The sequence below is a fragment of the Eretmochelys imbricata genome, chromosome 10, assembly GCF_965152235.1.
Source record: "Eretmochelys imbricata isolate rEreImb1 chromosome 10, rEreImb1.hap1, whole genome shotgun sequence".
NCBI classification, from domain to species: Eukaryota; Metazoa; Chordata; order Testudines; family Cheloniidae; genus Eretmochelys; species Eretmochelys imbricata.
Genome location: NC_135581.1, coordinates 54,869,754 through 54,882,562, shown reverse-complemented (window position 1 = coordinate 54,882,562; position 12,809 = coordinate 54,869,754). Strand labels below are relative to the sequence as shown.

The following is a 12,809-nucleotide window of genomic DNA, read 5'->3' as shown; positions in this document are numbered from 1 at the left end:
GGGGTGAGATTAGACTACTGAGCCAGGACATTACATAAATAAGCGTGTGACTGTACAGAACCATTATCAAGCTGCTGTACTGACTTTTCTGGATCATTAGTATTACAGTAGCACCTGTAGGCCCCAACCAAGACTGGGGCCCCATTTTGTTGGTGCTGCACAAAAACAGTAAGAGACAATCCTTGCTTCAAAGAACTTCCAATCTAAATAGACAAGGCGGGCGAAGGGCATGAGGGGAAACGGAAGCACAGAGAGGGAAGGTAACTTGCCTAAGGTCACATAGCAGGTCAATGGCAGAGTTGGGTATAAAACCATCGACTCCTGTCTTCCAATTTAGTGCCCTATTAGCCCACATGGCTTCTTTTAAGTGGATAGCTCTGTGTCAGTTTACTCTCACCATTCTATCACACCCCAAGCATCTGAAATTTTCACCGAGTCACTAAACCTGCCTAAATGACAGGAATCCTCATTGCCTGAGGCAAATCATGCCGGTGTGGAACTTGAAATTAGAAAGCATTTGAAGTAATCTATTCCTAATTACAATGATGGTTAATTGCTATTTAGTCATAGTTTGAACAATGGAGAGCAGTAAGTCCCCCAGTCAATACTTAATTGCAAGATCATCAGCTAAGCTTGTATTAGGATATGAGACATTAACCATTTGTGAGCAAAATACTGCTATCAAGCAAACATTTGAACTATTTTTTAAAAACTTGGAGAGATATGGGAGGGTCTCTTCTGAAAACGTGTCACAGACTTGTGCTGTAAGTCTCCTCCAGTCCCATAAGCATTTTCTAAGACAACAACAGATGAAAATTTGTTAACATTTATATTGCAAAATATTTTTTTGCTGTATTCATGGCCATTGTTTGTCATCTAGCTACTCCACATGTCAAATTCTGGGACGACCCTTCTATAAAACCACATGCATCAAAGGGAGAGTGCACTCAAAGCGTTCTGCCCCGATTTTGTCTCCACCCAGAATCACGAGAGTCAAGTTGGTTTGCACACCCTAAATGATAGGAGCCATGAGGAGGGATTTGTAGGCCAGAGACATCAGAGTTGGAAGCATGGTTTGTGAACCATGCATCAATGGCAAGGTTGTTCCAAATCAGAGAAGGAATTTCTGTGGAGCTGTGCTGGGGCCACAGCTAGCAAGACTATAAATGCACATTTATGCTACACTGGCTCTGAGCGCATGCATGCAGCAGGCCAGAATTTGGCCAAATAGTTGAAAACAAGCAACATTATTTCACACTTTACAAACAGATTCTGTCACTTAAAGTTGAAAGCTTTTTATGTATATATTCTACTCAAGGGTACAGCCAACGTTTGTATTATTTGAAGAGGATATTATTTAATAATTATATTAAAGTAACATCCAGTGGCCCCTGAGCCAGGTTTGGGAAGTCACTGTTTTAAGAGCTGCACAAACACACAGGAAGACTTACTCTCAAGGATAACTCAAACCCATGGTATCTTCACTGCAAAATCCTGGGAGACCTAGCTGTCAACTTGACAGGAGGTAGGAATGTAAGCACACCAAAGGATGGTTTAGAAACGAAATATTTTCCACCACTGAGAATGGCATATGGGCTTTAACTATCAATTCAGATATATTTCTAATGAAAGCAATTGCTCTGTCATGAGTTCTAAGGAAGTAATTTTTCCTCTTAAATGTCTGAGTGGTAACTGCTTGTACATAGGCGCTTTAGTAATCTCATTGTCTGCAAAGCCACTAGTGCTTTCATCATCATGAGCCACCATGCTGGTTGGCTGAACAGTTTTTAGGTTCAGTTTAAGGATTAATATTCCTAAATGGTGAAGATCCCAATCACTTTTGGTCATTAAAGAGGATGGTTTTCTGAACAAGCAGTATTATGATCATTGCTTGCTTGCACCACTGCACACCCTTACAGCATGGCTACAATGTTTCTGTTACCAAAACCACAAGTTTACCTGTTTCAAAAAACAGTTCACCTTTCAATGACATTGGTAAAATAAGGAGGAGTGTCAACTCTGTAATTCTACTTACCAAAATTCTGCCCACCTAAACTGGCCCTGAAATTGCAACTGGAAAAAATATTCTCTACTTCCTGTCCTAAACTCCTGCCTATGAATGCTGTGAAGTATTAAGATTACTGCATTTCAGTGTTGTATGAAGTAATCCCTCTGTATGTATCATTTGTGTATCAGTTTAATTTTTAAAAGAGAAATAGGACCCCTTGGGATGCAAGCTGCTAGATAAATGTATGAATTAAGTTCCACACAGATGGCTAAATGTACAGGAAAACTTGCAGCTTATTGTACTGCTATTTGTACCTCTAAACAGCCTGCATTCACTGTAAATTGCTGACCTCCTATAGTATTATTCCCAGATGTATCGATTCGCCCAAATGTTCCTTATTCCAAGCCCATGGCAACTCTACATTTGCCAAACCTGGGGCTCTGACATACTGAAGAATGTTAATTTTTACAGCTTTCAGCAACACCCAAAATGTCTCATTCATAGAAAGTCCTGGTACCACATGTTATATGTGAACAATAATCTATGGGGAAGGTTGAGGTTAGAGAAAAGTGAAGGGGTTACAGCTATAAAATTTACAAAATATTGACTCAGATCCCATTCTGACACATCATATCTTCAGCCATAAACTGTTTGTCCCTTTCTGGTAACCTGTCATCTTCATGCTGGGTATATATTACTTGCAGTATGTCCACACAATGTACTATAGAATTTCCACAATCTGCTGACTTTTAGATCATGGGACTGAAGCAATCTGGTAGGCCCAGGGGAACCTGGTGATAGCCCAGAAAAAACACTATTCCAATCTCTCTCTCAAACAGTCTTTAAGCACACAGGGTAACACTTGAAGTGGTATCTTAAATTATTTCCATTTCAGAGGGCATTTATTGTACACACAATGCACCAAGGAGTGTCATATTAGGGACATTAGATTTGACACTCCAGACTGGATTAATAGTCCATCAAATTTGGCATTCTGTCTCTGGCAGCAGCCTGTGCTTCAGAGGAAAGCAGTCTTGCAGCATAATTCACCTGGCCAACTGCGCAATGCTACCTTAAAACATTCTTTTTCAGTTCCTACTGTGATCAGCTGGTACCTTGCAGCATGAACTGATATTTACCGGACTTCTAAAACACTTGTCTAATTTCTTTGAACATACAAAATTGAAGGACATTAAATACTAAATTTAACTGTTAAATTGATCCAATGCCTAGACAAACAAGCACCCAATTAAATGATTCGGTATAATCCTCTCTGCAAAGTATTAGAACTTCAAATGATGTTCTTGGCCAAAACATCAATTAGTCCCTTTTAAAATCCAGCTACAGTATGTGACTTTGCTGGTGAGATTAATTGATCAACTTCCTACATAGGCAAATCTTCCCAGAGATGCAGGAGAATGGGAGCAAAGGGGTGCGAGCCATACTTTTTACTTCCTGGTGGCTTAGAGCTGGGGCCACATGATGGTAGGCAGAGTTTACTGTTCCTTTGAAAAGGAGCAGCCTGTTACCCTGGGTAGTTTATTCTCCAGACAGGATCTCACAAACTAGTTGTAGTCTGGGGTTCCGACCACACCCTTTTGGGACCATGGAAGGCCAGCTGGTGTGGAAGCTCAACGAGCCCCCTAATATTTCCTGAACACTACGCAATATATAGATCCTACCTTGCTGTACTTGTGTGCGGGGGAGAAAGGAAGATTATCCCCAGGTCATCTTCCCATTCTCACCACTGAAAACCTGTGCAGCACAAGGCAGTGGATGAGCCTTCAAGTTATTGAGGTAATTGACCCAAATATTTGTGAGAAGAGAATTTCAAAGTCAGAACCAGGAGTATTTATAGAAACTGAATTTTAAGTGTACAAGTGTGAGTATCTGTGACAAAATGCTTATACAGTGACTTATCTGATGACTTATCTGATCCATCATAACTAAGTAACACAACTCTAATACCAGGCAGTCACTGAGAACTGCTCCCAATAAACCTACAGAGTTAATCTTTTAAAATAATCAAATAATGATTACATTTGAGGAAATCACAATCCACTCACAGATAGTTCATCAGCAAAAACAGAGGCTGAATTCACTGGATATATTATTTTTTCCCAATCTCTTTCTGTGCCATTTTTAATAGAACTAAAAGCAAGCACTGAAAACTTACGTAATTGAAAATTACCAAGTGCAATTAAGCTCCTTTAACTGATCTTTCAGTAGGCAATTTTAAAACGTTAATAAATGTACCACAGATTCATAGATATTTAGATCAGAAGGGACCATTATGATCATCTAGTCTGACCCCTGCACAACGCAGGCCACAGAATTTCACCCACCCCCTCCTGCAATAAACCTCTCACCTATGTCTGTGCTATTGAAGTCCTCAAATCATGGTTTAAACACTTCAAGGAGCAGAGAATCCTCCAGCAAGTGACCCGTGCCCCAGGCTATAGAGGAAGGCGAAAAACCTCCAGGGCCTCTTCCAATCTGCCCTGGAGGAAAATTCCTTCCCGACCCCAAATATGGCGATCAGCTAAACCCTGAGCATATGGGCAAGATTCATCAGCCAGAGAGCTAGGCCAAACCAGTGATTTATTTGCAAGGGGACCCAAAGACATTTCCTTATCTAAACTCTCGTTTCCCTGGTTTAAACCTGTAATTTGTTCCCAGCGAGAGGAAGTACTGATCCCCTCCTATTTTATTTTGACTTGTATATTCATGTGTATTCATGTGTGTATAAAAACATCTTCTGTATTTTCCACAGTATGCATCCGATGAAGTGAGCTGTAGCTCACGAAAGCTTATGCTCAAATAAATTGGTTAGTCTCTAAGGTGCCACAAGTACTCCTTTTCTTTTTGCGAATACAGACTAACACGGCTGTTACTCTGAAACCTTTCTATGTGTGGTTTTTCTTAATCTAAATGAACCTATCTTAACTAATGGTAGAATTTTGAAATCGTCTAATTAACATAAGCACAAGGTCCAAAATCCAGTGGCACTTGTGCTCCTAAGTAACTTAGGTGCTTTTGAAAAATCCCACCTTTGTACACATTTTATTCTTTGCATATAGAAAAGTGTGGGGCTAGATTTTTCCAAAGAGTGTGGGACCTGATCTTCAAGTTCTCAACAACTGCAATTGAGGCCAAATTTTCCTAAGAGCTCAGTTCCCATTTAGCCACCTAAACAAGTGGCCAGCTTTTCATATGCACTCAGGACCAAGCAGCTCCCTTTGTGACTTTCATAGCCATTGGGTGCTGAGATCTTCTGGAATCTGATCCATATTGTCTCTTGTATGTAACAAAATATTCCAAAAGGGAAGAATTAAAACTCTCTGGATCCCCAGGTCAACATGCCTAGAATAAAATGAATTCCCACTGAAGTTCTAAATTATGCCTTAGAAAATAATTCATACTCTGAGTTTTTACCTTCTGAGGGTAACATCAAGCAACTAAACACAACAGTTAAGAAAAGTATAAAGGTACCAATGTTATCTTGCAGCAAAATAATCGTGGTGTGAATTTAATCACAATTCAGAAAACTTCCAACAATTTTGGAGAATTACTAAACTGGAGAGAGATTATGCAAAGTGTATGAAAATAAAGGCAGAATGAGAGGAGGCAGAGGAATGAAAATGGAGTAGATCAGAGAAATTAATCCTAATTTTTTAATTATTTTGTCCATTTGGCTTCAATTTTGGCATCTGCAGCTAGTGATCTTATCTTATGCCTAGAATCCAGCTATATTGTTTGTTTGCTGAGGGCTCCAGAGGAACTAACAACATGCTTGAAGTTTAGCACGTGGTTATGTGCTTTACTGGATCAGGCAGAGTGCCCAGGACCTTGCAGGATTAAGGCTAAAGTGAATTGCTTCTGTTGCTTCACATCCAGTTTTCCAAATTAAGTGAAGATGAAAAGATGTCTCCATTATATACAGCATTGTGGTCACCCTCAAGTGTGATGGGATCATGGTAAATGCTGCCCTTTTCATGGTGACCATGAGAGATCTTCATCTCATGGTAAATTGCCCATGGGTAATCACATTTGATCATGTATTTTTAAAAATATTTTTTCTGACCCTCATATGCAAACATTTGCAGACTGACCTTTGTCTTTAATTTGCCTGAGAATCTAGTCAGAGTACTAGGGTTTAAAAAGAACGGAACACCCTTACCATCAATGTTTCCTGTGCTCAGTAAGCCACACCCACACTTTAACATGCTTATTTTTCCTCCTTTCCAGAAGTACCACGTGATACCTCTTCTGACTAATGCAACTTGATGTTGCTTCGCGAAATTGCATTGCTATGGCAAGACACATTTCAATACCATGTTACATGCAGTGCTGAGGATATACCTCAAAAGTTTATTTTGGGTTCTTAGACAGTAGTTACAGAAAAGTAACTACAAAACGATCCCTCAGATCTATATTTACTTTTCATTAACAACATACATGTTGAATTTGTTTACGTTATGATTCAAAATGAGAATGTTCTCACTACCAGCACTTTAAGCTTGAACTGTTATCTGAATATCTTTCAGCTTCTTTCGTAATTATCAATAACAAAAGTGTGAGACTCATGGGGCAGATTCTCAGCTAGTAAAAATGGTCACAACTCAACCGAAGTTAACGGAGCTATGACAATTTACACCAGCAGAAGATCTGATTGAGTTTGTAGCTTGCAAGTTTGTGGATGAAACAAGCAGGATAGGCCAAATTCAGCCCTAGCATAAGCAGAAGTAACTCATGGCTTTAGTGGTGTTATGCTGGCTTACACCAGGGCAGAACTTGGCCTAAGAAGTTTCTCTCTTTTGTAGCTGTTTTAGCTGTGTGCCTGTGGAGGGTAGTGCAAATAAATGTAGTGTATTTTTCTGCTAACTGGGCCGATATGACAGGGAAGATGGAACATTTTGGAGAGCAGCTATACATGGAATTTACAAGGTTCTATATTATAAAGGGCTTGTCTGATCACTACCACTCTTTAAATGATCCTCTCCTTTCAGCCGAGGTCTCTTCTGCCAGATTATCGCTGTTCCATTTCCATCGGCCAGCTTCTACCTCATCCTTTTTCTCTCAGCCTCAATAAATATTTTTAAAAACACCACCAAATCACCTGTAACATCTCCTGACAAAGATTATGCCTATGATAGTTCATGTTCATGAGATATGCCTATGATAGTTCAAATATTCATGTTGGTCTGCAGCTTCAAGAAATCTTTGTATCTTTTTACTCTCTGGGAATTACCTATATAAATCACTGTTTTGGCTTATGCTGTTAAAATAAAAATTAGATGTGTTACCTCCAATAGAAGTTTGAGTTTTGATTTTCAAAGCAGTCTAGGGGATTTAGACAGATATCTTAAGACTATATCTCAACCACGGTTTTATTGTACACATTTTTTGTAAATGATCTGATGGCCTTCACAATTTGATACCTAGTAACAGGGCAGAGATGTGAGGTATGAGCCACTAAAGCATTGCTAGCAACCCTACTCAGTGGAAATCCAATTTCCAAAAGCTTGTGTTGGATACATCCCTATTTAGAAGTATTGACCATGTTCACAGACATGGAGATAATGAGGTTTCAAAATTAGAGGTGAATAGAAAAGAATATGCGGAGAGAAGGAAAGAAGCAGAGTTTCAGTAATATAATTATATCCCAAGAGCCAGGGGAACTGGATCATGTTCAGTACATTTGAAATATTTTTAGAACAAGTCAGTGGGAATGGGATGTATAGATAAGTGCACTGTATAGTGTCAACACATGGCACTGGAATTTACTAGCATAATTGCGTTAATGGGAGTTACATGCAAACTGCTGTATATCCAGACAAGATGTTTCCTCATAGGATAATTTTGGAAATTTTAACACTTAAGTACAGTAAATTCATCCAACACAACAAAACAAGTATTCCTTTGCTGAGGCACTGCCATTCTTAAGCCACACCCAGGATATTTACTTTTGGGGTAGATTATGGTGCCCTTATTCACATTGAGTAGTATCTTCAGGGGAACCACTTGTGGAGTAAGACAGTGCTTTTCATGAATAAGGGTATCAAAATCTGGCCCTTTGAATATAAGAAGTTGGGACAAGTTCTGCCACAGTGGTAAAAGTAAAGAGTTATTGTATGGATATTATTCCACAGAAGTCCTCTTCACTTTCTGTCCTAACTTGTTGAGCAGAGCTGCTGGGCATTTTCCTATTACTATTTTTATTTACGTGTATTGCGGTAACACTGAAGATCCCAGGCATGGACCAGGACCCCATTGTGCTAGCCACTGTACAAACACTGAAAAAAAAAGACAGTCCCTGCCCCTAAGAGCTCACAGTGGCAGGTGAAATATTCCTTATAAATCTATATATCCTTCAACCACTTCACAAAAGTTATGTCATTTCATAGCTGTGATTTCCAACCTCAGGCTGAAACAACTAAATCCCAATTAAAAAAAACTCCTACCTAGGACCAAAATCTGAGATTAGTTTTAAATCCACACCAGAGTTAAATTTAACCCCTTCCTGGTTTCAGTTTTTCCCCAGCTGTAGCCTCACCTAGAGTTCCTACCTCAGGACATTTCATCCCATATCTCAGATCTCTTGTCTCTAAGCCACTTCCACCTCCCTTGTATGCTATTGGAATAATGTTTCATCTGCCTCAATTAATCAGCTAAACCCATTTGAGCCTCTCTTGGCAGGTTCAACACCATCTGCATAAGTCATGCTTTCATATAGATCAAGGAAAATTTTAGCAAACACTGATAAGTGATTCTCTCTCTTGAAAGATAAGTCATAACTTGCCTACAATAAATATTAAAAGAGAGTACAAAGAAATTCAATGAAAAATCTGAAATCCTAAAATTCACAGTGCTTCTTAGAGTATTATAACTGTAGCATTGCAATTGCAAGTTCAACTTTGTTACGAAAAAATCACAATGTATTTTCCCCTCTATCCTTGATTGGCTTAACCTAACGCCTATGATAAACATGGTCAGCAGAAGCTATTTTCATCTAGGTATTTCAGTTTGAGCTTTTAGTAATGGGAAATTAAATTATATGTTTTGTAATCGTGAGATGAGCTCAAGGACTTTTAAAAAAAATGTTGAATGCACCTGTGGTAAAACACATTTGCTAAACAGTGGATGTTTATTGTGGATTTCCCTTACCAATTTTACAAGGTTAAAGAGCATCAGCATAGAAAATGAAATTGCAAAGGGGAAAAATTTACTTTTTTTATTCACTTTTTTCCTTTCCCACTATGATACCATATTAGTCAGCAAATACCCTCAACTTTATCAGTCTACCAAAAATTCTCCTCACCATTAACTCTGTGTATCCACAGTGCATAGCATAATGAGGCTCTGATCCCAACTCATGCACTATTATACACAAATAATAGGCAATTATAATGGCAAGGCCTGGCATGTAGATTTTTATGCTTGGGATGGTAAATGTCCATGATAGTTCTGCTAGGTTTCAATAGATACAATAACATGTTATTCTGCTTCTATTACAGTTTTGTACATATCACCAGATGTGAAGGCTTCATTCCTCTCAGTTTTCTCTCAGTGTGACGTGTTTGGGAGGCATCACACTTGAGTACCAACTGCCCTGAAGGGCCCAATCCTATCCTCACTGGTAATCAGGACTGTAACCGTTTTTCACCTCAGCCCTCTCTTTCTCGATCCACACAGATCATGTCTAAAATTTCCTGTTTTTTTCTCTGTACAAGATCTCTCAGATCTATTCTACTTACAGCCACTCAAAATGCTGCTGCAAAGACTCCCCTCTGCTCTGATGCCTCCAAAAAAATCTTGACAACGATTAGGTAGCTGGCATGCTGTGGCCACTGCAGTGTGATCATGATCACACTGATCAGGATCATCTTGTTCTTGTACCAACTTGTTATCTCATCTTACATTAAGAGCTCTTTCCCTGTTGCATGTTTCTATAGTGCCTAACAAAATGGGGCTGGGGCCCCTAAGTCCTACCACAATACAGATAATATTAAATGGTCCTTAATGGTTCTCAAAATTCCATAAACCAAGGCCCTTGATTTCAAGTGCAAGGAGAAGTCAGTCTGCTGTTGTGGGGCTCCCCTAGGCCAAGTATCCTGTCTAGCATCCACAACTGACTACAAGATACACTACCCAATACACAGAAAGACGGCTCTGAACAAGGATACTTTTCATACCTACTTAGCTGCCTCCATCTGTATTGCTTGCAGTGCAGTTGTAGCCATGTTGATGTGACTAGAGTGACAAGGTGGATGAGGCAATATCTTTTATTGGACCAACTTCTTTTGGTGAAAGAGACAAACTTTCACGCTTACACAGAGCTTGATCCAATAAATGATTGTGACAGGTTTCAATCAGTCCACCGAGCCCCTAGGGGGCGATGGAGAGCTATGGTCTCACGGGCAGGCCTTCGTCACACCTTTCGGGCCCCGGGGAGCCCCAGCCTGAGTCTGCGGCACGCGATTCTGCTACCCAAGGCGGGTTGGCCGGGGTAGGGGAACGCAGGCCCGCCCAACTCCACTGCGTTCCAGCCCAGGGCCCTGACAGTGGCGGGAGGCGAAGGTCCCACCGCTGGGTCAGCAGGGAGCCCTCTGCGCCCCACTGACCAAATACACCCATCACACGGTGCAGTTCTGCCCCTGGGCTACTTCCTACCCGGTCTCTCAAGCGGGCCTCTCTGGTGCCTCCAGCTCGTCCGGGTATTCAGCTGCTGGCAGCTCCAGCCTTCCCTCTGTGTCGGGCTCATGCTGGCCCAGGTTACAGCCTGGCCCCTCCAGGTCCTCCGGGTACTCAGCGGCTGGCAGTCCTGGTCGCCACAGGCCTTCCTCCCGGTCAGGTTTCTCCTGGCCCAGGGCCTCCTCTGGGTCGGGAGCAGGGTCTGGAGGGAGCAGCCTGTGTCTGTCTCCCTCCCTGGTGCTCCTCTCACTGGGAAAAAGGCCCCGCTCTTTGTACTTCCTGTCCCACCCCTCCCCTTCCGGGGATTGGCATAAACTTGGTCTGGCCCCACCCACTCAGGCCGAGAGAGTGGCTCTTTACCCTCTGGTTTGGAGGGAAGCCACCCTGGCTCCCTACAATGATATTACCTCACCCACCTTGTCACTATTTGTATTGATGATCTCCTTCCTCCAAGAAGTCTCCAAACCCACTTTCTCCCACTTCTGCCCACTACTTTACTTACTTTCACTCCTTTACCAAATTCTATGCATTTAAAATTCAGCGGGCAGCAGCAGTTGGTTTAAAAGGAAAAGCTGCTGGGTTACAGGAAAGGAGAAAGACATTTTTCAAGACTTAAACTGATTCAACCATTGAGAAAAGTTCCAGCTGAGTTCAGAAACCCTGGGAAATCATGGTTTGAGTTGCTTCAAATTTGCTCCAAACTAGCTCGCCAATCCAGTCAAAAAGTGAATTAAAAAATACTACAAGCATAAAAAAATAAACACATCATCCCTCACCACTGACTCTAACAGCTCATTCTGTAGTTGCAAGTTAATCACACTGAGAAGCTGAACTTAGAGATATCACCAGGACATTTCATCCAGCTCTTGTTTTTTCTTCAGTTCACATACTACACTGTACACCGTAAATAATCTAAGTATTGATTGTATTTCTTATAGTATCTGCATGCTTTTGACCCCGTGAATCATATAAAAATCACTTTAATATATCAGTCTCCCCATCAATTGCATATTGATTTAGCATCAACACAAAATAATCAATATTCATTAAGACATTATTTCACACTTTTGATAGCATCAGAGTCAAACCCTTTTACATGAAAAACTTCCCTCATCTTAGCTGCCTAAAACACAGTGTGTGCGTGAGAGAGATTGGGGGTGGGGTGGAGGGAGCTTGGGAGGGGGAGAGAAAAATAACTTCCACAGGAAGAAAAATAGTCATTGGCGCAATCAATGCAATTAACATGATTGCTGCCTTCGTAAGTGACAACAATACAGTGGGACGGAGAGAACTGATCTCCTTTATGCGGTGAAGGCTCTGAAATAAATCTGAGCAGGGAGCAGAACATTTCTCCAGCCATTTGCCTCCTACTCCATCCCTCAGATAACTGCAGACTTACCTTTTGAGATCCAGATGCCGAGCCCTTTAGTGAAGTGCGTTTGAAGGAGCCACTCATCCTCCTTAAGGAACCTGTGAGCTTCCCTCCTCTTCCTTTTTTAGTTCCCTGCTCCTTACCCTCCATGTGTGACCTACCACCCTGCCACCAAGGGAAACTCTAAATGTATTCATATAGTCTGAGCTGTCTTCACTGAAACCAATGATCAGCAAATTATAGCTAAAACTCAGAAAAGACACAGCTGTGTACAACCAAAATCAAAGCACAAGAACATGAGAGTCCTGCTCTGATCTGCACCCTGTTACAAGTGTTACAAGCCAGGCTAGAGAAGCAGAAAAACAAGGCAATGCACTGGTACAAACTGCTGTCCCCCTCCCTCCTTCTCTACAGACTCTATAATCAGGCTTAATGCACACAGCTCCTGCAAGCTATGGTTTTTAATGGATGGAGATTTAATAAATGGTGATTGAAGGTAAATCTACTTTAGAAGCAGCAGCCCGAAAGGTTTTTTATTCATGCAAAGCATGGAGCGGTCAGATGGAAATGATTTTGGTATCAGCAGAAAGGCACATGAAAAGAGCAGATGGTCCTCAGCAGTCTATGGGTTAGAAGCCTGGTGGAATGTTCAGGATGGCTGTTGATGGGAAAATTGCCTACAGCAGATCTAGGGGTGGAAAGCCATGAGACAGACAAGCTTTCAAAACCCTCAAG

General features: G+C 41.1%; 1 protein-coding gene across 1 annotated transcript in view; it reads right to left on the bottom strand.

Moving 5' to 3' along the window:
• TRPM1 (transient receptor potential cation channel subfamily M member 1) overlaps nt 1-12,158 on the bottom strand; it is a 142,059-nt gene extending 129,901 nt beyond the window's left edge. Inside the window, exon 1 of the mRNA XM_077829323.1 lies at nt 12,102-12,158. Within this exon, the coding sequence (XP_077685449.1) occupies nt 12,102-12,158 (57 nt within the window). The remainder of the gene's footprint in view (nt 1-12,101) is intronic.
• Between the last annotated feature and the right edge of the window lie 651 nt (nt 12,159-12,809).